We start from the raw sequence: 20,597 nt of genomic DNA, 5'->3' as shown, positions 1-20,597 counted from the left end.
AATGCCTTTTCCCTTCTACATGCTAAATACGCAATGGATTTCTGCTCAGGTCCAGTTATCTTGTTTTTCAGTTATTATTATCAGGTATTATATTCAAGCAGTCCCTCATTAGTTTTGTTTTCACTGTTTCTTTGCCTTTAAAATTATTTTCCTCTACTTTGGCTCAATTTCCACTCTTTCAAAAAATGAATCCAGCAGAAGTGATTAGTCAACAAACCACCCATCTGTGAGGAGGAGGAAGGAGCCTGGAAAACCGGACCAGGGTGGGAGAGGATTGTAAATTGGGATTCATTCGCTTTTGTGCCTGCCTCCGTATCATCACACGGTCATAAAAACAAGAGCTAAACACAGACACAAACAGACGTCACAATGTTGTTTTCCTGCTACTGAAAATGAGAGGGGATGAATGGGGGCACTTGTAATTCCCATTTTATTGTAGTTTACTTTCACAGAATTTCTGTTTTCATGAGGCAGAGAGCCTTAGAGATGCACAAGAGTTTAGCACTGCACAGTGCAGCACAACAAGCAAGGGTAAGAACAAAATCTGTCTGTCCCATATCTCAGCACGGCATCCACACTGCTTCTGCTAAAACAAAAGCTTGCTGCCACCAAGCCACTAGCCCAGCCACCGTTCTGCCTAAGGAAGATTCATGTTAAATACCAAGGAAAAGAAAATTTTAGCAATAGTAAAAACTTAACTCAAAGAACATATGGTTAATGGTACGAGTATTGCTGTATATTTCTGTTAATGAGTAGTTTGCAATTAAAAAATATATATTTATATACATATTGCAGCCCATGTATCTCCCAATATTATTCCAAAAGGCAAATTTTTAAAAATCTATTTTAGTACTTAATGAAAAGAGTTGGACATTTATATGAAGCATCTATTTGATGTGATTTAGTTTATGTCCTCCTCCAAATCTGAGTTCTGCAAAGGCTTTCAGACACATAGCAAAAGGTATTTTCTTCAAGGAGTGCCACTTACTCCACATGTCTCATTCTGTGTTTGCATGGGATTAGGCTTTGGCTCCATGTCTTGCCTTTTTTGGTTCTGCTTCAGTTGGTTTAAAGAAGGTTTTGCCTGTGCAGCTCCAACAGTTTTGCTTGTCCACTGGTCAACCAGCTTGTGCAGATCGTCTGTGAAGGTTCCCTTCTTGTTGTTACTGTTGTTGGCCTGAACCTGCAGAGTTGATTGCGGGAGGGGCTCAGGACACGTTACAAGACTGTTTGTGGAGGATCCTGGAAAATCACACACAAAGAAAGTTGACAATGGCATCTCCGTCTCACCACTTTGCTGCTCAAACAGTTTCTCACATACTGCGATTAATCAAATGGTGCTGTTTCTGACTTAGCCTTCCCCCTCCTTTCTACAGAACACCTTTGCTTAAAGAAATGGTCCAGGTCCAATGCATTCATATTTGCAATTACATTACCTTACCTGAGCCACTAGCTGTAGTACGCAAAACTTCTCTCTAGCTGAAATTAACGACCAAGAGAGAAGAAACAACTCATTCCCAGTAACACTGACCTCCTAAGGCTTGCAAAGTGTCTTCATGGAAGACTACCCCAAGGGTGCGAGGCAGCGTGTTACTTGCTAAAGCTGCGTGCATTTTAAAAATGAATTTACCATCTATTTTACTTGCATAAGTTTACTGTCCTCCTGGAAAAACTCAATTACCATACAGGTTACGAGTACAGCTGGCTACTCTGCCTCAGAGGCTCTGGGAACCCGCAGCCTCTCTGCGCTAGGACCAGTTTTGCTGTCATCTTCACGTTTTGGAAAAAAACATCAGGACCATGAGTGCACAGAAGAAAGAGGAGAGAGGAGGACGTAAGTGGGTGTTTGAGTTTCTGAAACAAAGATACAGATACAGAACTTCTGGGATAGGTGAGAGCAGACAGGAAGAGTATTGACAGATTTAATTTTATAGGCTCACATTTTTTTCTATTTTTTATAGAAATAACGTCCTATTTATCTGTTGGTAACTACAAGTCTGACACAGCAAGATCAGCAGTGAACAGCAACCAAAGGTGCCTGAATTTGACCTGAACAGAAACTAACTTTCTGCACACAGTTTTGATGCATCTACGTATTTTAAATAAAGACCATCTCTCCAAGCAAAAAGTTCAGAGAACTGTAGTAAAATTATTATATAGGCAAACACAAACATTCAGTCTTTTTTTCTGTTAATCAGTTACCAGCCAATGAAACTGAGTAAACTAATTACTCTTACGATTATGTAAAATGTTAATAACCTGTAAATGATCATGCATTCAACCTGCAACATAACATCTAAGTCAATACTGCTCATTTCCTTTTCCTTTTTTTTTTTGGGGGGGGGGGGGGGGGGGGGGGGGGGGGGGGGAAGGGACCAGTGAGAAAATAAGTATTTTGACTGAAAAGCTCTTCAATTAGTGTTTATTATTTCATGCATCTCAACAGGAACAAGATAGTTTTAAGCTATAAATTCCTCCAGCAGAAAACTGCAGTCATATAAAGACGTGTATTTTAGAAAAACATATACACATAATCCAGTTTTCTGGCTGCATGCGTGCACAGTCTCACACACAAAGAATACCACAACTGTCTTGCAGCATGCGTGGTTCCCCAAACATCACAGCACATGCATTATCATGAAAGTATCACAATTTATACAGTCTAATTTCATACCAGTATAAGTGCATCAGCTCTATTCATTAAACAAGTAGCTTTTAGTAAAAATTAAAAAACAAAACCAAAAATAATCCCATGCCATGAAGGAAATACTGAGAAACAAAAATGGGATAGTTACTACTACTGTGATCTTTGCCTAGACATAGTCGTTTCAAGGTGGACCCTACAAGGTAAAACAATACAAGACATACAGAATTAGGTAAGACTAAACACAACAAATCTGATGGACAAGCTTCTGTACTTTTAAGCAATCAGAAAGTAGTTATTATGCAAGAAAGGACAGACAAAGTCAGCAGTTCAGGTGAGTAAAGAAAGTCTAAATAACTGGACAGCTCAAACCTTTATTAATGTGCAGCCATTCAGAAGCTTTGAAAGGTACAATAGCATGCCAAAAGCAAGGTCCCATGACTTAAAGATGCATTTTTGTTTGTTTGTTTCAAATTGCCTTGGCTTCCTACTAGGAGATTTGGATTCCTATTTTATGCAGGAAATGATGTCAATTCAGTTTGTGATAGGAGGCCAAAAATGCTTTCAGGAACAAGTAAAGCTAGTCTGGCTGCAAAGAGAAACTGCAAAACAACCCTAAGAGTCCTGTTTTACAAGTCCAAAAAGATACATTGTTCTGCAGGTCTGAGGCCAATTTTCTCAAATATTTATTAGTATGATTTGTGTCTAAATGTGAGATTCTGAACTTCAATTAAAGCAACTGTGAATGAGTTTCCCTTCTGTCTTGTCCAAGTGCAGAAAAATAATCCAGCAGAGTTCTCATTTAACCAAACTAGGCGGTTTTTTGTTATCTTGTTAGATCCTTCATCGTTATTTTACATATTCTGTTGGACAGTTATCTACAGTGCCAGAAGTGTACAGAGAACCCTATTTGACAGTCAGATCTCGCCAGACATGAGCACCATTTCTATTTGAGTGCCAAATTTCCTGAAAGGTATTTTGGACTTGATAAGAAGAATATTGTCATGGTATGGTAGGAGATGAAGATCTGGTATGGGGCATGGCAAGTTTATTGTGAAGAAGCACTTGAACACATGAGCAAAATCAGGAGGCTGGGCAAAAGGCAAGATACAGAATGTGTGTGCTTTTCCTGCATGGTGAACTGGTGCCATCGGTTTATGTTACTGTGCCAGAAATGCAGCTTTAAACTCAGAGATTGCAGGTCCAGGTTGACAGAGGCTCTGAATGAGTCTTCAAAGGAGAAAGGAGAGACATCACTCAGAGACTGGAAAAGAGAAAATAAAGAAAAGAGGGAGGAAAAAAAAGGGAGAAGAAATGCTTGTGTTCTGATATGGGTGGCATGAGGAGGAACAGAAGGATTGTTTTGAAAGATTTTCTTGTTATTTGCTATAGTTTAATGAAGTTTAATGAAGTTTCTATTCCAGGGAAATCAGAAGGACATGACTACAGTAATGTCTTATGCAAGCATGACCAAACGTTTAGTTTCTCAGCTCAAAGCCTAGAGGAAAAGTACAAGTCACATTCACAACTGAACATTGTGTTGCATTTTTTATTTGTTGGTAATTTTTTTTCTCTCTTTGCTCAGATGTGCTTTACGTTACCTATCTCTTAAAGTTAGCTAGCAACTGCCATTATAAAAACAGCAGTAGTGATATTGGAATGCTATTTTCTTAACTATCCTGCAGCATTTTGCAAGCAGCAATGGGTAGTGTTTGGCACAGTATGTATGTAAATGAAAAGCAACTGCCTGCAAAAAATACAAGCAGGCAGCTGACTACAGTACGTGCTCAAAAGCATGTAAAAACGCTTAATCACCAAACCCTCTACTTCCTGAACACCAAGTCACAAGCTAATGTGCACCTTGGATGCCAAATCAAACCTGGGGCCCCAAATCATGTGGGGAAGTAACAGAACAACGATACTAGACATATGCACAAAATATCCACATGAAGGGAGCCTACTTTAAGAAAAGTGCTACGAAAGGGTCAGTCACCAAAAAGTGCTGTTTCTTCCAAGCTGTATCACTCCAGCACATTGCTTGGGAGATGAGAAACATTATCTAAATAGTGATATTACCTGAAACAGGGACTGATGATCACCACCTAAGATTCATTTAAAATTCAATTTCAATTAAAAATGCACTTGGTAAAACTAATTCACCAGATTAATTGTATTACTTCTACAATAAGGGTGTTTAATAGCTGAAAAGCAAAGGAGATGAATCTTAATCAAGATTTAATCTCAGACCATAAAAGTTAAGCAAAGTGTTTTACCTCCAATTCCAGAGATAATATCTGAAAAATTAAGTAGCTATTGTATTTTACAGGACAGAAAAAAACGCACTGTCCCATACGTGTACTATAACAGCTGCCAAAAAACTTGAAAGCTAAAATAAAATTGAAATGGCAATAAATTGTTAGACCATTTCCATAATCACGTATTCACGTACAATATATTAATGACTATAGACCTGACAAAAATAGCTTTACATGAGATTACAAGTCTAAGCGAAATGGAGATTTTGAAAATCCCATTCACAATCAGCGCAAACTCCTCCCTAAGATGCCCCTGGAATTTAACCCGTGAAAGAAGCTAAGGCTAAAATTATGCTGGAGACCATCAAAAATATTTTATTCCACAAAAAGTACAAGGAAAAGTCAATCCTGGACAAAGGGGACAGATACCAAAAGCAACCCTGGGAGAACACTGTGAAAGCGTTCAAGTTTGATGGGCTTTGTAACTAGGGAAAAATACTGGGTAAAACTGTCTGAACATTTATTTTTAGAAACGTGCTGCTGATTTCTCTACTAATACAATACGTGCCTCACTTTGAAACACCCAGGCTCCCCAAAGCACTGTTATTCCTCCATCAAATGTATAGATTCATAGCATTTCTGAAAACCCAGCACAACTTCTCCCAGCAGCTCTCAAATAAACTAAAAAAACCCCTAGGAAACCTTGACTTGTGGAAAGGACCCAGGCACCTGAATTTCCAAGAGACAAAGAACTACCTGTGTTTGAAGGTTGTACCCCAGTTCCATGTGCACTTGCTCACCGTGTCTCAAACGCTCATGCTCTTTGCTCAAGCCTGCAGCAAAGATGCCAACACACCGCGCTTCTAGCGCCTGCTCCAAACGCTCGGGTCTCCTTCATGCTGGGTCAAACTACATCCCTTCCAGAGGGGAAGGGGTGTGAGCTAGCGGCATTCCCACTGTCATCACCATCATTTGACACTATTTTTTCTGAGGCCTGTGGTCACGGCTGCCCTGGACACCACTAGATGGAACCACTAGACACACGTCTGTCCAGCTTTTGACTATGGCTGCAGCAGCCCCAGCCCTGGGCCAGGTGGGACGCATACAGCCCCATCTTCTTCACAAGTCCCTTCCCACGCACACAACCAGCCAGGTGGGCTCACTAGGAAAACAGGCCGAAACAACCTTCCATCCCCATCAAAAGCTACCAGGAATTCAGCTGTGGAGAGCTGTCTAGTAACTGAAGTGACTGGCAGTATTTCAAGCTCAGGATGGATGTGTCGGGGTGAAGCGCCTGAAATCAGGTCTGTGTTCTCATATGACTCAGAAATGGGGGAGTGCCAATCTCTGAACACTTTGCCCAAAAGAAACGGAGAAGCGAGCATATGGGCTGAGAACAGAAACCAATTAGTTGTGCTGCTGAATTATTTAAGTATTGGGAAACTTCGTGATTTGAAGAATTTACATATTCCCTCGGTTTCATTCACAATATCCATGCACCCAAACATCTTTAATATATTGTTTGTTAATTGCCATCTCCCAGTCTTTTTGCATCCTCCCGAATAGTAATTTTGTGAAAGATTAATGAAACCACTTCTGAGAATGATATGTGCAGAAGAAGAAACTATTATGTCTATTATAATACCAAATGGAACAATTCGTGAACTGAGAATTTCCCTCAGGTTCTCAGATAAATCCCTGAATGCAAAATTGTCTCAAAACTTGTTAAAAACTTGCATGAAAATAAATGCAGTATGCTAAGCAGTAAACATCAGTTTTCAAGAACCTGAATGATTGAATTTTATGGGCCTCAAACAAAAATCAAGATAATTTTAAAAAATATTGTTTATTCATAAAATTAGGAGGAGTGTTTTTGAGTGCTCTTGTGGCTTTGATGTATACCGCTTGGATAATAATGAGCAACACAGAACTCCAGTAGGAGATCTGCTACCAATGCAAACAAACAGTCAGTTAACCAAACGTTTTCTCCAGAAAGTTATTATCCTTCCTAGCGTTATATGTAAGTGGCCTATAGTACCTGGTCAGCCCAACATATCTTTATTGTACAAGCAAAATCTGTTTGCCTAAAAGGCAGCATATACTGTTAGGTAAAAAGGTTTGCATTTTTTAATTAGAAAGCTTGATATCATTTGGTTGAATTGCCAATTACTTTAGATGTCATACAAATAAGGTATAAATAGTAGGTGCACAATTATCTGAATTCAGAAGTTCTGGATCCTAGCAATCCATTTCAAAGTATCATATAAAAATCTGATACTGCTTTTTATTTGTTTCTGCTTTGATGAACTGCTAATTGACTTCATCTCTGAGGTCACATAAGGTCATAAGAAAATCAACTGAGTGAAGTGCTTCAGCCAGATCAGCTTACACAAAAATGTTTGATGGTACTCTACCTTGGAGTAACCAGATCTTCCCACTACTTATGAGTATATAAAAAATTGCTCACTTACACTACTTAAAGTGAATGCATGGGGAAAAGCCCACCTAGAAAAGACGTTTTGAAAGAACTAGCTGGAGCACTATCCTCTCAGCATTTCCACATGCAAAGAGCGGGGGGAAAAAATTAAAGAAAATAGAGTGGATATAAACAGTACTGTATATTGTGTTAATACAGCCCTTGTATGGAAGTTATACCCTTCAGTGACCTTCTAGTATTGTATCAGCTTGCTACATGCATGTCTTCATAGTCCAAACATGTGTGAAAGAGACCATTCGTCTACAGAAGGATGGATTTCTTTTTGTTGTCGCTGGAACCGGGACAGCAGACATGTATATTTGCCACATTGCAAATAAAAAATTACTTCAACATAAATCACAAAGTACAAAAGCTTTGATAAGTCCAGGGTAAAATTTACCATAAGGCTATATAGTAAATGATGAGATCTTCCACACATGCTTTTGGTGCCCAGGCATGAGCCAAAAGCAGTGCAAAAAAAGCTTTCATATGAAAAATTAATATAAATAAGGTGTGTTCATGATGATTACTTAAAAGAAAGATAAAAAGAAAGAAAAGATGGTTCAGAAAAAGGGGCATCCTGCCAAACATATTAGAGAGATAAAACATGAAATTGGAAAAAGGGGGTAAAAGAAAGATGGACTGTGATAAAATACAAAAGAACAAATACAAACAGATGGACAAAGACACAGGTCCACTGAGGAATCTGGTACGAGGTTTGCTACTAGATTTATAGGTCACTCTCTCAGACGTTTGGTGGAAAACCGTCCAGCCTGCAAATGAATATAAAGGGAAGAAAACAAAGACACTTATAAAGTACAAGTAGCTGTGATCAGATGTCCTATACCATCAGTCAAATCAGCTTTGTTAGTTAAACATCCACATCTCCATTTTAACTTTGCCAAAGAGGATTAAGTTAATTGACCATACACAAAGGATGCAATAACAGCAGAAGAGAACAGATAGATATTTTGTAGATTAGTTTGGCAGGATGTGCAATGCGAGGAAGGTATCTTAATCATCATTATAACTTCCAATATGCATGGCAACAAGATCAGTCAAAGCCTACAGAGGTGTGTACTACACAGAAGTATTGGAAGTCAGGACTGGGGAAACACAGCCAAATCTACCACTCTACAGTCACTTAGCTGGGACTCCAAAAGCATGCACAAAGTTAACCCCTTAGATAATGGAAGCATAACTTGGTTCTTTTTCTTTTTTTTTTTTTCCACATCCGAGATGGATTGCTACTTTATAATGAGGAAATCTGGGTCTACCAGTATCAATGGGCTAGAAAAAGCCCAAAATGAACAAAGGGGAACAATCTCCTATCCTTCATCTTTTTTTTTTTCCTTCCCTTCCTTTTTTCTCTGAAATCCATAAGGCAGACTCCAGAAAAGGTGTCAGTATAAAGCCACCGCTGGCAAAAGTAAAAGGTAGTTACTTTCTAAAAAACTAGTGTGCCTTCTTGAGCGTTGATTCTTAATACTTTGTAAGATACTTTATTTTTGTTCTTCTGACAATACTGTAGTGGCATTTTAAAAGATAAGCCAGTAATTTGGATTGCCAAAGGTTCATGTTCTTATATCTCTAAAAGTGAAATCCACTCCTAAAAGTTCAAGCATAAGGGAAGCAAATTAATTTTAGCATGTGCTGGAAGATATGCTGAACAGCTGGTATGAAAAAAATCACCTTGGCCAGAGCTTGCATTCACATCGCCTCCTTCGGGGCCTAAGCCGGAGCAGATGTCAGAAGACAAAGAGGCTTTGACAGAGCATGGCTGCTGTGTCTGAACAGACTTCCCAAATGTGGCTGATGCAGAAGAAGTTACTGCTGTCATTTCTGGAGATCCAGATTGAGCTTTAGTTGTTTCTTTGTGGGGCGAGTCTTTAGAGTCTGAAAGATTACCTGAAAGAACAAACAAACAAAATACAAGCAATGGCAAATGCTAGGAAACTACTGAAAAAAAAAAAAAAACAGCGTCTAAAAATAATTGTTAATTTGCTACCAAGAAGAATAGTAGTCTACAATTCTGAAGTACTATATTAAGCATAGACTTTATAGATTATTCTGTGGCACAGAATAACCTCACATGCTATTACTGATCCAGATTCTCCAAGAAGCTCGTGGAGTAAGTTTGATTTTTACAGCGTTTCTTTTCCACATTTTTAGAAAGACTGGAGTCAGGAACTCAAAGAGCACTGTTTAAACAAAGCGAGTTGCAGAAGTGCCTGACAAGGAGGATGGAATCACAAAATGACAGAGCAGAATAAGTAGGTTTGCACTCAAACATGAAAGGTGAAAGCAAACAAATGGAGAGAAATAAAGAAGTTGCTGAAAAGACATGAGGAATTTTTTATTTATGGCTATCTATAGATACACGCGTGATGAAATATAATCTGCATCTATATATCCACCTATATAGATATCTCAGGCAAAGAGGCTTTAACACCTGAGTAACTTTGTAATCATTCGTGACATGGATTTATCAGCAAAAGCAACTAACAGTGGCAATGCTAATTAGTGTATGTCAGTAACTAACTGCATTAGAGACTGCCTGTCCTTGATCCCTGAGAAAGAACCTAGAGGGAGGCCCAAAAATGAGGAATGTAACTAGTCTAGGATGAGAAAACTCAGACAGTGAATGCAGGTTCTCAAAGATATCATAAACTTTACACCATGCCTCAAAAAAGTGAAAAGTAACACTGAAGAAATGCATGAAGGAAGCATGCACTGAAGAAGCACCCAGACTGAGCAGACTGCAGTTCTCTAACTTAAAGTGACAATGAAAAGGATGGAGACGAAGACATTGTAATGTAGAAATAGGCTTAAATTCTTTGAACTAATTCTTTGAACTAAGGTAATGCACTGATATGAGCCAAGATCCATGAGCAGAGGCAAAAATATGGGTTTTGTGTGTAGACAGAGAAAGGCTACAGACAACCCAAGAACAAATGGGAAAATGGATGGACAAATGATCACAGACGTTCACAGCATCTCACCACAAGGAAAGGAGTAAAACCTATGCAAGTTAACCAAGCAGCAGCTAAAAACTTATAAAAGGCTGAACATTGCTTCAGTTCCTGTGCAGAAATAGAGATTCAAGATGGATCACAGAATGTCTTGCCTCTGAATATCTTTGCTATTCCTGTCTTAATTGAAATTCTAAATTAAAAGCAAAACCCTCTAAAAAAACACGTCTGTTAAGACTGATGCAATGAAATTCTATAATACATTGACTTTGAAAACAAGACCTACCAGATTCAAAATACAGGGCTAATACTGGAAGTGCTGCTACTCTTTCTACATAACAGCATGAACCAAGTTGAAGGAAAATATTTTTATTCTATTCTACATCCTGCTGAAGAAATAGGCACAGGTTGTATCAATATTTCCCACGTGAATGTTATCTTCATACTTTCCAAAGAGATAATGACTCAAGACTGTCACACAGTTTGAGAGTATTTGAAAAATCTCAAAGTTCTTCAAATGGTCAAAGCATCCATCACAGCTTTTATAACTGTTTTTTACCTCACATCCTTGGGGAAGCAAATGCAATCCAATCTTATTTATATGGCATGTCATAGGAAAAAATAAACAACATGATACAGCACACAATCAATAGAGGGTAGCAGTTCCTAGGAAGTGAATACAAACATCAACAAACTGTATTTGGAGAAAAGATGAGAAAATGTAACCAGGCCGTATTCCAAATTAAAGTGGGATATTGTTTCGCTGCCAAACATTGTCAACGATGCAGAGAAGGTATGGCTCAGTGCTAGGCAGCTGTAATAAGATGTTCTCAAAGGAAGTCCACTTCAAAAACAGTTCACAGTATGCAAACTTGAGTCATTGTATTAAGGAAAAAAAGAAAGAAAAAGATTCAAACATTCAGGATGTTTTCTGCAGTCTGTGCAATTACACAGCAGAACCACAACAGCAACAAACAACAGGGAAATGGAAAGTAACCTAGTGTACCTACTTGTGCTTGATGTTCCACTCCTGAGCTGCTGAACCAGAGGATTTAATAGTTTTCCACCTTTCAATTTATTTTTGCTGGTTCTTCGGCGACGGCTGCTTGGTGGGGCAGAGTGAAGGAACCCCATGTTGGGAGGAAGGGGTTTCCCCAACCGAATGTACAGCGCCTCTATCTCATTCTTTTGCTGAGTCTGAAGTTCAGCAATTTCCTTCATATGCCTAAACATAAAAAATAAAGATTAAAAACTGTTAGCAATGTATTTGATGAAGCACCACATCTTGACGGCACACTTAGTTACAAGATGAAACAAAACAGACTTCAGTTATAAGACAATCCACTGCCTAGCCAACAGTACATATGAAGTTAGAACTATCTACCTAGCACATGTGGTGGCTGACTTCTCATATGTTCATTTATGAGACAGAATCCTAGACAGCTAAAAAGATGTTCAACATGCTAAGTAAAAACAATCAATTTCAACATGAGATCTAACATGAACTCAAAACTATTCCAGAACTTCTCTTTTCAGACCAGTGGCTTCAACAAAGTTACCTCTTGAGGAAAGTATGTCAGTTTGAAATAGTTCGACGTGAAGAAAAACAAAAGTGTTTCCCATAAAATGGGAGCACATGAATCATTATCTTATTAACGCAGATTTAATGATGCCATAAAGTGAGTTTAAGGTTTTTGTATTACTGTAGTTCTGTTTAAAACAAGAACCATGTTCAGTAAAACTATCGTATCTTAAGCTAAACATTTGGGTTACGCGACCAGCTAATGCTAGTTTTTAGCCATCACATGCCAGGAAAGAAAGAAAGATTCAAATTTTAAAAAGCTGGTTCTGGGGACTGACAGCACTACAGACTCCGTACAGGCTCAGCCAGCCTACCCCTGAGATTGGATAGATTACTGCATAGATTACATTACGAGAGCTACTGTAAAATTGAGTTCAGGAATAGTGATGGGTCTGTGGATCTGCTAGTCCAAACTACCCTCGCAGAGAAGGATGTGAAGATAACTCCATTTCAGCTGTCTATGCAGACATCCAGATTACTTTTATGCAGCCTTAACTGGCATCCACATTGGAACCTAACACTACACACAAACATGTTACAAATGCTATTGCTTGCTACCAAAACAATGCAGCTTTTCAGTAGGGAAACCGGACATCATGGCAGAAATTCTTTGCTGTTTTGAAAAAGTTACTATTGAATTATTCTACTTCTAAATGGAATTGACAAATAAATTGACATAAAATGGTGCAGTATGACATTCAGGGGAAAGTCCCAGTGACACCTAATTTGCTCAGGACCTGTTTACTCATTACAGCTATGCAAAACACACATTTGCTTAGCATATGCAGAGATGCTGCCCAGGTATCTTAACACAATCTACCCTAGCACCGTTTGCAAACCCGACGTACTTTTCTCTCAGGTTCTGCAATTCTTTCTTCATATCTGCATCTTCAAATTCTGAGTCATTGTCACTGCTCATGTATGACGACTGCGAGTGGAAAGATGTTATGTTGATGGTAGGAATTTTTGTTCCTTGCCCATTAGGTGAATCGAGGCCTTGTGAGCTAGCTTTTCCAGACCTTTGCAGAAAAGCAGCTGCTTTTTTAATTAAGTCGGTGGCCGCACTACTGCTCGGTGGGGATAGTTGAGCAGCAGCGGCAGCAGCCTGCCGATGGAAAGGCTCATCGGCAGAATCACTCGAACCCTGGTCACAAAGGACATCAACAGAAGAGGCTGTCTGCACCCGTCGGACAGCTGTCTTCAGATCAGGGCTGGAAGGTAGCTCATCCAGATAGACGTCTGGGGGTGCAGAGAACCTTAAGCAATGCGGCGCTGCTAAAGTTAATTCATCTTGCGTGCTGATTACTGAAAACCTGCCAATAGTTTTGGCTGGTGTACCACTATCATGAGTTTCAGCCTGTTTTCCATAGGAACCGGAGTCTAGAGAGTCATCCCTTTGAAGGTTATTTATCACCCCATCTGCTGTAGATATCTGCATTACATTATCTGTGTGTGTAGATGAAGTTGTAGTCTTTGCGTTCTCGTTCCTTTTAGAAGTTTCCATCTGTTTAGCTATGCTTGGTGATGTAGGTGCAACCTGGAGAAAATAATGGAGATTAATTTTGAAAGTAACTGCAACAACCAAACAAAGAACTGTCCATAGTTTCTGCTTACCTGAAGGAGGCCTTTTGCTGGAGCCACAGGAGCTGGAGTGATGCTTGCAGCCGATCCTGTTTTATTAGTTGGGAAAAGAAATAAAAAAATCAATATCTAGAATGCCTTAGTATAGAAAAAGCCTACATGTATGTTTATGATCATAAACTGAAGTCTAATGGTGTAGCACTGAAGAACAATGTAAATATCAATTCCTTGTAACGCAGGATCTAGGATTTTTATTTGTTAAATGCAGTAGACAATAATGATAACAATATACCATATCTGCAGGTAAATACTCTCTTCAGTCTATTCATTTGGGGAATTCAAATAATAATAGGAGTATGGAATTTCATTAGCCAATTGGATAATTTTAGAGAAAAACAGAAGAATGAAATCTACATTGGGCCTGCACTGCACTACTGAAGTATTCTTAATGTCTTGAAAAAATAATTACTGTCAGATATTCATGCACACAAAATGCTGCAGTTGACCATACATAGCCCATTACTTCACACCTTTCATTTGACAGATACCTACACCAACAATTTAAAGTGCCTGAGAAGAAGTTAAACACCACATTGCTGAGAGTGCAAATTACAAGCTCAAAAGATGACCATTTGGACCACAGAAGCGCTTAAGAAGCAAAGTATTATTTGCAATAATCAAGACAGCATTATTTCACAATGTGGACACTGTTTTTGAAGTCAAAGCAATACATGCAAGCTTTTCAGAAAGCTGTTTTCTTATGGCACATTGCACCGAGTGAACATAAGGCAGAAATCTGTCACTTCATATTCCTGAAATGGTGAAATACATTCTTGCTTTATGGTATCTAGGATACATTAATTTTACTACACAGTGCTGCATTTCACTTGCATATGCTCTTCTCTGGCTTCAGTCTGCCAAATTAATGTAAGCAACCCAGAGTCTTCCTCTCACACTGACTTAAGTGGTGGTGGACTCCAATGATCCACGAGCATTTTTGGCACTTGACACTATTTAAGGCCCCTTATTTATTCTAGAAGAACTGCACTAGTGTGCAGTTTGGGAGAGACAGTGCATTAGCTCCTGCTCTGCTGGGTCAGCCAGAGATGTTGCAAGCAGTTGCAGGTGCATCAGTTCGGAGTGATCTCCGTCATCGCACAAACCTGGGACCCAGCTTTGCCACGACAATCTCAAAAAAGAAATTACAACCCCTTCCTGACCGACTTATGGCAGCAGCAGTTTCAGGTTCCTCAACACTTAAAACTTCCTGTAACTTACAAGACAGGTAAATAGAGCGTTATAACTGCCCAGTTTCTTACTCTGGGGCTCCTACTGTGTTATTATGGAAGTTGCCATTATATCTACAAGTACTTAAAGAAACTCTTTTCCTAGTTCTCTGTGGGACTCTCTCAAAAACCTAACAAGCATCCTCCTCCCAGAGATGCTACCCTCAACACATTATTTTTGTGAATGCCTTTTTATGTAGCCCCAGAAATCCAAGAGATGTTCTGATAGACGTTTTAATGGCACCAGAAATTTACTGTTGGGAATGTAGCCTTCCACATAAACACCTACACCATGGGCATATATTATCTATTTATTTCTAGAAGGCTTAGCAGAAGTGAGCTATTTAATATTTGTTATATTACTGAAGGATCAGAAATGCACCGGGCTGGGCACAGCTCTGCAGTTAATCAGAAGAGCTGGCAGCAAGGGGACACAGCAGAAGAGGACCAGGCACCAGATCCATCACTGCAGTTCATCGCTGAAAGGAGCATTACCTTTTCTGCTTGCTGACCCACCTCTTGCTTCTGCAGAATCAGAACCGACACCAGGGACCTCAGACTTCTCAGACTTTTCGTAAAAAGAAAAAAGAAAAGAATTTCAGTCTCAGGCACAAAGCAGGAAGCCAATACATTCACATTCTCTCTCTCTCTCTCTGCCCCCACACCCTTCTCTATACTCACACTACTGTGGAGTATGAGACTACTTTATACTCTTTTGTGGAGTGGCCTCCTAGCTTTTCTTTCAACTCCTCCATTTTCTTTTCTCCCTTGGAAGAAAAAAAGAGGTGGCAGTGTCACAGAGGGGACTGCAGCCTTAGTTACTAAAAGCAGGCACTGAATTATGTATATGAATTTTGGTTTTGTTCTGTTTTGCTTCTCCAGCCAAACTGTACACTCTTCTTCTATTTTTTTTTTCTTTCAGAAGTCTCTCTTCAGAAATTCTATGCCTCTCTTTTCTTATTGGCACAGATTTTAAAAGGACAAGTTCAAATTACTGGAAACACACAACATCTTTCATAGAGAATTTTAACTGCTGTAGGTGGTCATTTATCATTAAAAACAACATTATAACTGGAGACTCAAGTGCAGACATCTTTTTGGTAAAATACAGCATCTTTCAAACAGCTTAGACAGTTCATCCAGCTGACTCTACATGGAACAGACTCATCCTTGGTAGTGGTGATGTAATTATCTCCAAAAGTACTTCTTTTCAAATAAGGCATACATCGACCTTCTACCAGAAAGTGCTGCAAATCTTTTGAATATCATCAACTCAGCATTTTATTTGAGAGAGTGCAACGCATGTCCACAATTAAGACACTGAGTGAATAATTACCCAAGACTGCCTACACCAGTAAACAAAATCAAAAACAAAACAAAACCCACAACAAATCAAACCCGCTCAAAAAGCTCACTTTTCCTTGGATGCCCCCCAGTGAAATCTTGCTCTGCTAAGTTCAGAGGAAGACAAAAATCATTCCTGGAAGCAGAGCAATCTCCTACCTATCATGTCATGCATCAGCTGCAGCACTTGAACAAAACAAAGGGTCCTGAAGTGTTTATTTTTTACCAGACTGACTTAGAAGGCAGGTATTATAATCACTGCCATTAATTAATATTTAAAAGCTTCCTACAGCAGTATAAATATTTCATGTTCAGTGCTACTGTACCTCACTTTCAAAGTGACAGCAATATAGGCTATATTTGGTGTCTAAACTACTTCAGCAACCTACTATGTATTCTAAAATTGGTCATAAATGCATAATATGCAAATTAGACATTTATTATCACCAACTTCATGATAATGATACAAAGCACAACTCTATTTATAAACTATAATCAGTCTTTAGAGGAGTTCTGTGTAACTACTCTAATTCCACCTCACATACAAACATGACACTCTGCAACTTGCCTGCTGCTATTTGCATTTGCTGTGGTGCGAGGCAAGGTGAAGAGGGATATCTCCATCTAATAACTACACACAGGAACGAGGAACAGATGATGCTATGTCAGAGCCAGATGACCAAACACTACCTTCTTCATCAGAACTTAATGACTACACCCCGATGTCTTTTACCTTCTTAAACTACAAAAGAATTGTCACATTTCTGCCTGCTTTAGAAACAGAATACAAAGGGAAGAGAATGCATTAAGATATAATGCCACTTTAAAACCCAAAGGAAAAAATCTGGCTTTCACTAATACGCGTTTTTGGAAAATGAGTCAGAATGCATCTGGCAGAGTAAGGACTTGAGAGAACTTTCACAGTGGAAAGCAGTCAGCAGACAAAAGGTGATATACCAGAGAAGCCAGAAACCCATGCATATCCTGCCATGGACACTCTTGTTCTGACCTCTGCTTTGGAGCTGTTCATGCCAGCTGGATTTAGGGGTATAAAGGGCAAAGTCATTACCGGACTAACCAGTACTGGGTAAGGTGAGATCTCAGGTGGTACATGCGACACAACTTGGGCCTCAGCAGCTTTCACTTCCTGGCCAGTGTCTGCAACATTACAGCCTGGTTCTCTTAAATCCAACACCAACTTGGGAACTTGATCCTCAGTAAACGGTGGCAAGTTAAATTCACTGTCTGCCTGTTCCAACGGCACAAAAGTGTCTGGAGTTCCTGCTGATGCAGAAGAAGTAGGGACATATTCCTGGTAAAGCAAATTGCGCAGTTTCTCGTCAAGGCTTTTTATCGTGTTGTCAACGAAGTCCACCCTGGGTGGCCCCTCTCCATCTGACTCCACGGTGCATGGCGGCTGCTGCTGCTGCAGCAGGCTGATCCCCACGCCGGTGCAGGTTATGGGCTGCTGCTGGGGCAGCATCACGTGTTGCTGGGACGCAGCCACTGACACCTGAGTAGGACTCTGAAGTTGAGACCCTGCCAGACTGAGAGAATCAGATGCAACAGCTGCAGGAAACACTTGGTTCACAAAGGAGTGCTGCACCATGCCAGGCTGGCTGGCCTCTGGCAAGTGAGGGATCTGAGCCGCAGGCTGCCGTTCCAAAACGACAGCATCTGAGAGCACAGGGAGCGGGCAGAGCTCTGCCGCATTTGCGGGAACTGGTGGGACTGATTTGGGTGGCCCAACGCTGCAACACGCTATCTCCACATCAGGGATACACATACCCTCGTCTGCCGGCTGCTGCACATGCTGAGGAGTAAGGTGAGCATCGGTAGACTCCTCCAGCAAGGCAGCATGGGGGGCAGGAGTGCCAGGCTGAGCAGGCATCGCTGCCTTTAGTGGAGAATATTCCAGCTGACCTCCGTTAGCAGCCGTCTGCTCCAGGATATTTGGAGCAGATCCCGGTGGTGCTAGAGCTGAAAACTCGGCCTGGCTCTGTAAGCCGGCTGAAGATGCTGCGGCAGGAATTTGTGCCAAAGATGGAGAGGCTCCAACAGGGCTGTCACATACACTTGCTTGTAGAGGAAGCTGCTGACAAGCTAAGACACCAGGCACATCCATCACTGCAGAGCTCGCTTGCTGATCATCTGACTGCTCCAGGTCTAGAAAGAATACGAACATCAGTTCAACTTCTGATGAGCTGTACAGAGTGAAACAGCCACGGCACAGCTTCCCTGTTGGCTGCAGTGGTAACTACACCTAGCCTGAACTGATAACCGCTTCCTCTCAGAAAATAATTGTCACAGAAGTCAAACTAGAACTGAAAATTGCAAATTATGCAAAAATATTTCACTGAAAAGACATTGATTATTAAATTAGCAGTGACTAGAACTTTGACTACCTTATACTATAAGGCAGAGTTTTAAAGCACGGGGACTTTCCTGAAACTCAGATAAATATTCCTAATTTGGTTCAGTAGCATAAACACACTGAAAATGCAGGATTTAAGGAAGGCTCTTCATAGTTGACATAAAAGACACACTCGTTTTGCATGATAACCATTTCCTAATCAATAGAAGTTTTACTCTGAAGTATTTCATCTCAACACTGGAACAAGGACACGAAGGCCTGGGTTCTTCAGACTATGTGAAGTCTTGGGGATGTAAAATTGTCTTCAATTTAAACTGTTAAATGAAGACAATTAGTCCTAGACTTCATGAGGTACACCACTGATAGGATAAGGAAGATGAGCTTTTCTAGATCTCAGGAGTTTATCCTCAACGTCTTGAAACTAGTGACTGATGAGTGCAGCTCTGAGCCAAGGCAGACATATGCCAGGGTTTGTTCCTCCCCTCTCCTGCCTTCCTCAGGCCACAACAGCTTTCTAAGGGATTGGCAGGAGTGAAGATCAAAGCCAAGGGACCTTTTTTTCTCCCACACCGTTTATTAAGCAGCCACCTGATAATTACAAAAAGTTTTTTAGAACAGAAAGGTCACTTGCAGTATGTTTTGCCACACAACACTCAAGTCTTTTAACTACTAAGTAATATTAGGTAACAGTATTAAGCAGTATCAGATCATAGTAATAAACTACCACAGCACAGGAGCAGTAGATTGCAGCCCTCTGGGATCAAACTAATGTTGAAGTGCCATTATATACATGTTTGCCTGTCATTATTAGGTAACTTATTGAATACCACCACTAGAAAATATCCATCATTTTCTTCCTCTGACTAAATGCAACTATCCCAGCTAAATTATGCAAGACTAGGAGAGAGATGACATAGCAACTTCTGAGAAGAAATTTTTTTCTAAAAACTTTGAAATCTTTAAATACCTGGACCTTCAGACTGCTGTGTACTCTGAGGAACTGGTGGAGAAAACTCTGGTGCATCAGTAGTAGCGTTTTCCACAACAGGACATATAATAAACCACCTTTTTCCAGTATGCAAAACTAGAGATGAAAATAAAATAGGAAGTAAACAATAGTTTCTGTTCATTCCAGACCACCCATCATAAACTAGTCTTAACTTCTATATTTAGATAGAAAGACAGAATATCTGTAGTACTAGCCAAGATTAAAACAATGGCTCCAATTTGATTCCTATCCCACAGAAGCCACGATCTGGAAGGGAGACAGCAATACCTCCCGATTCCACCACGTACTTACAGTAAGTTATTGGAAAATGTATTTGCAAGTGTTTATTACCCTTGGAAGGGTAATAGTTTCATACACAATTTTATTAATGGTACTGCAAACAGTTCTCACTATGGAAAAAGTTCTTAATTTTGTGAAGTTTATCTATTTTAACTAAGGACGAAGAGTTACAGCTAATATTTACTTTCAAGTCTCATCTCAAGGTGTGGCATACGAAAATGGCAAACCAGAACTGTACACACTTTGCACCTTCCATCAGCATAAATATAAACGTTATGTTAAAAAAGCTGTGCTAAAAAATTATATGACTTCTATAGGCAAAAATAAACCCTATCTTTTCAGCAGAAAATCTAGTTTGGAAGATTATCCAATTCCTGTACCTGTCAAGTTTTAAATTATCCTTCTTTCCCTGTAAGAATGGAGCAAATACACAGTACTACCCCCAGTAATAAGAATTTTGGGAACTATGCTTCCTCCAGCAGAGGTTTAAATTTTTCCACCAACATCCACTTATAAAGAGACTAAAGGACCTACTCTTTTCCCTTCCACACTTGGCTGTAAAACCTGTAAGACATAATGTTGTTCAGAAGGCCAAGATTCCTCTCAGTAATACCGAGGTAGCTAAAAACTTACAGGTTAGAAATTTCAAATAAATTACCAATGCAAACACAATCTTTTAGCTTTCTCTTGCAAATATATTAATTGTTATGAAGAGTATGCTTGCCTGTACCTTCTTGACTTTTCCTAGACTCATTATCAGCTTGTGTAATTCAGGGCTTCCCTAAACGTCCCCAG

At 39.7% G+C, this 20,597-nt stretch overlaps 1 protein-coding gene across 19 annotated transcripts in view; it reads right to left on the bottom strand.

The window, feature by feature from the left end:
- WNK2 (WNK lysine deficient protein kinase 2) overlaps positions 1 to 20,597 on the bottom strand; it is a 116,906-nt gene that overhangs the window by 15,412 nt on the left and 80,897 nt on the right. For 11 of the 19 annotated variants that reach the window (XM_040568172.1, XM_040568173.1, XM_040568168.1 and 8 more), the window contains 10 exons: positions 19,482 to 19,598; positions 17,219 to 18,306; positions 15,292 to 15,364; positions 13,544 to 13,599; positions 12,778 to 13,466; positions 11,358 to 11,572; positions 9,068 to 9,283; positions 8,050 to 8,148; positions 2,796 to 2,840; positions 989 to 1,242 (listed from right to left, as the gene is read on the bottom strand). In XM_040568172.1, the coding sequence (XP_040424106.1) occupies positions 989 to 1,242; positions 2,796 to 2,840; positions 8,050 to 8,148; positions 9,068 to 9,283; positions 11,358 to 11,572; positions 12,778 to 13,466; positions 13,544 to 13,599; positions 15,292 to 15,364; positions 17,219 to 18,306; positions 19,482 to 19,598 (2,852 nt within the window). Of the gene's footprint in view, positions 1 to 988; positions 1,243 to 2,795; positions 2,841 to 8,049; positions 8,149 to 9,067; positions 9,284 to 11,357; positions 11,573 to 12,777; positions 13,467 to 13,543; positions 13,600 to 15,291; positions 15,365 to 17,218; positions 18,307 to 19,481; positions 19,599 to 20,597 lie in introns of those variants that run through there. The other 8 variants (XM_040568175.1, XM_040568181.1, XM_040568177.1 and 5 more) reach the window with 5 other exon arrangements.

This window comes from Cygnus olor, chromosome 10 (genome assembly GCF_009769625.2).
Source record: "Cygnus olor isolate bCygOlo1 chromosome 10, bCygOlo1.pri.v2, whole genome shotgun sequence".
Classification (NCBI taxonomy): Eukaryota; Metazoa; Chordata; class Aves; order Anseriformes; family Anatidae; genus Cygnus; species Cygnus olor.
Note: the sequence above shows the minus strand (reverse complement) of the source record. Positions and strands in the feature narration are given on the sequence as shown.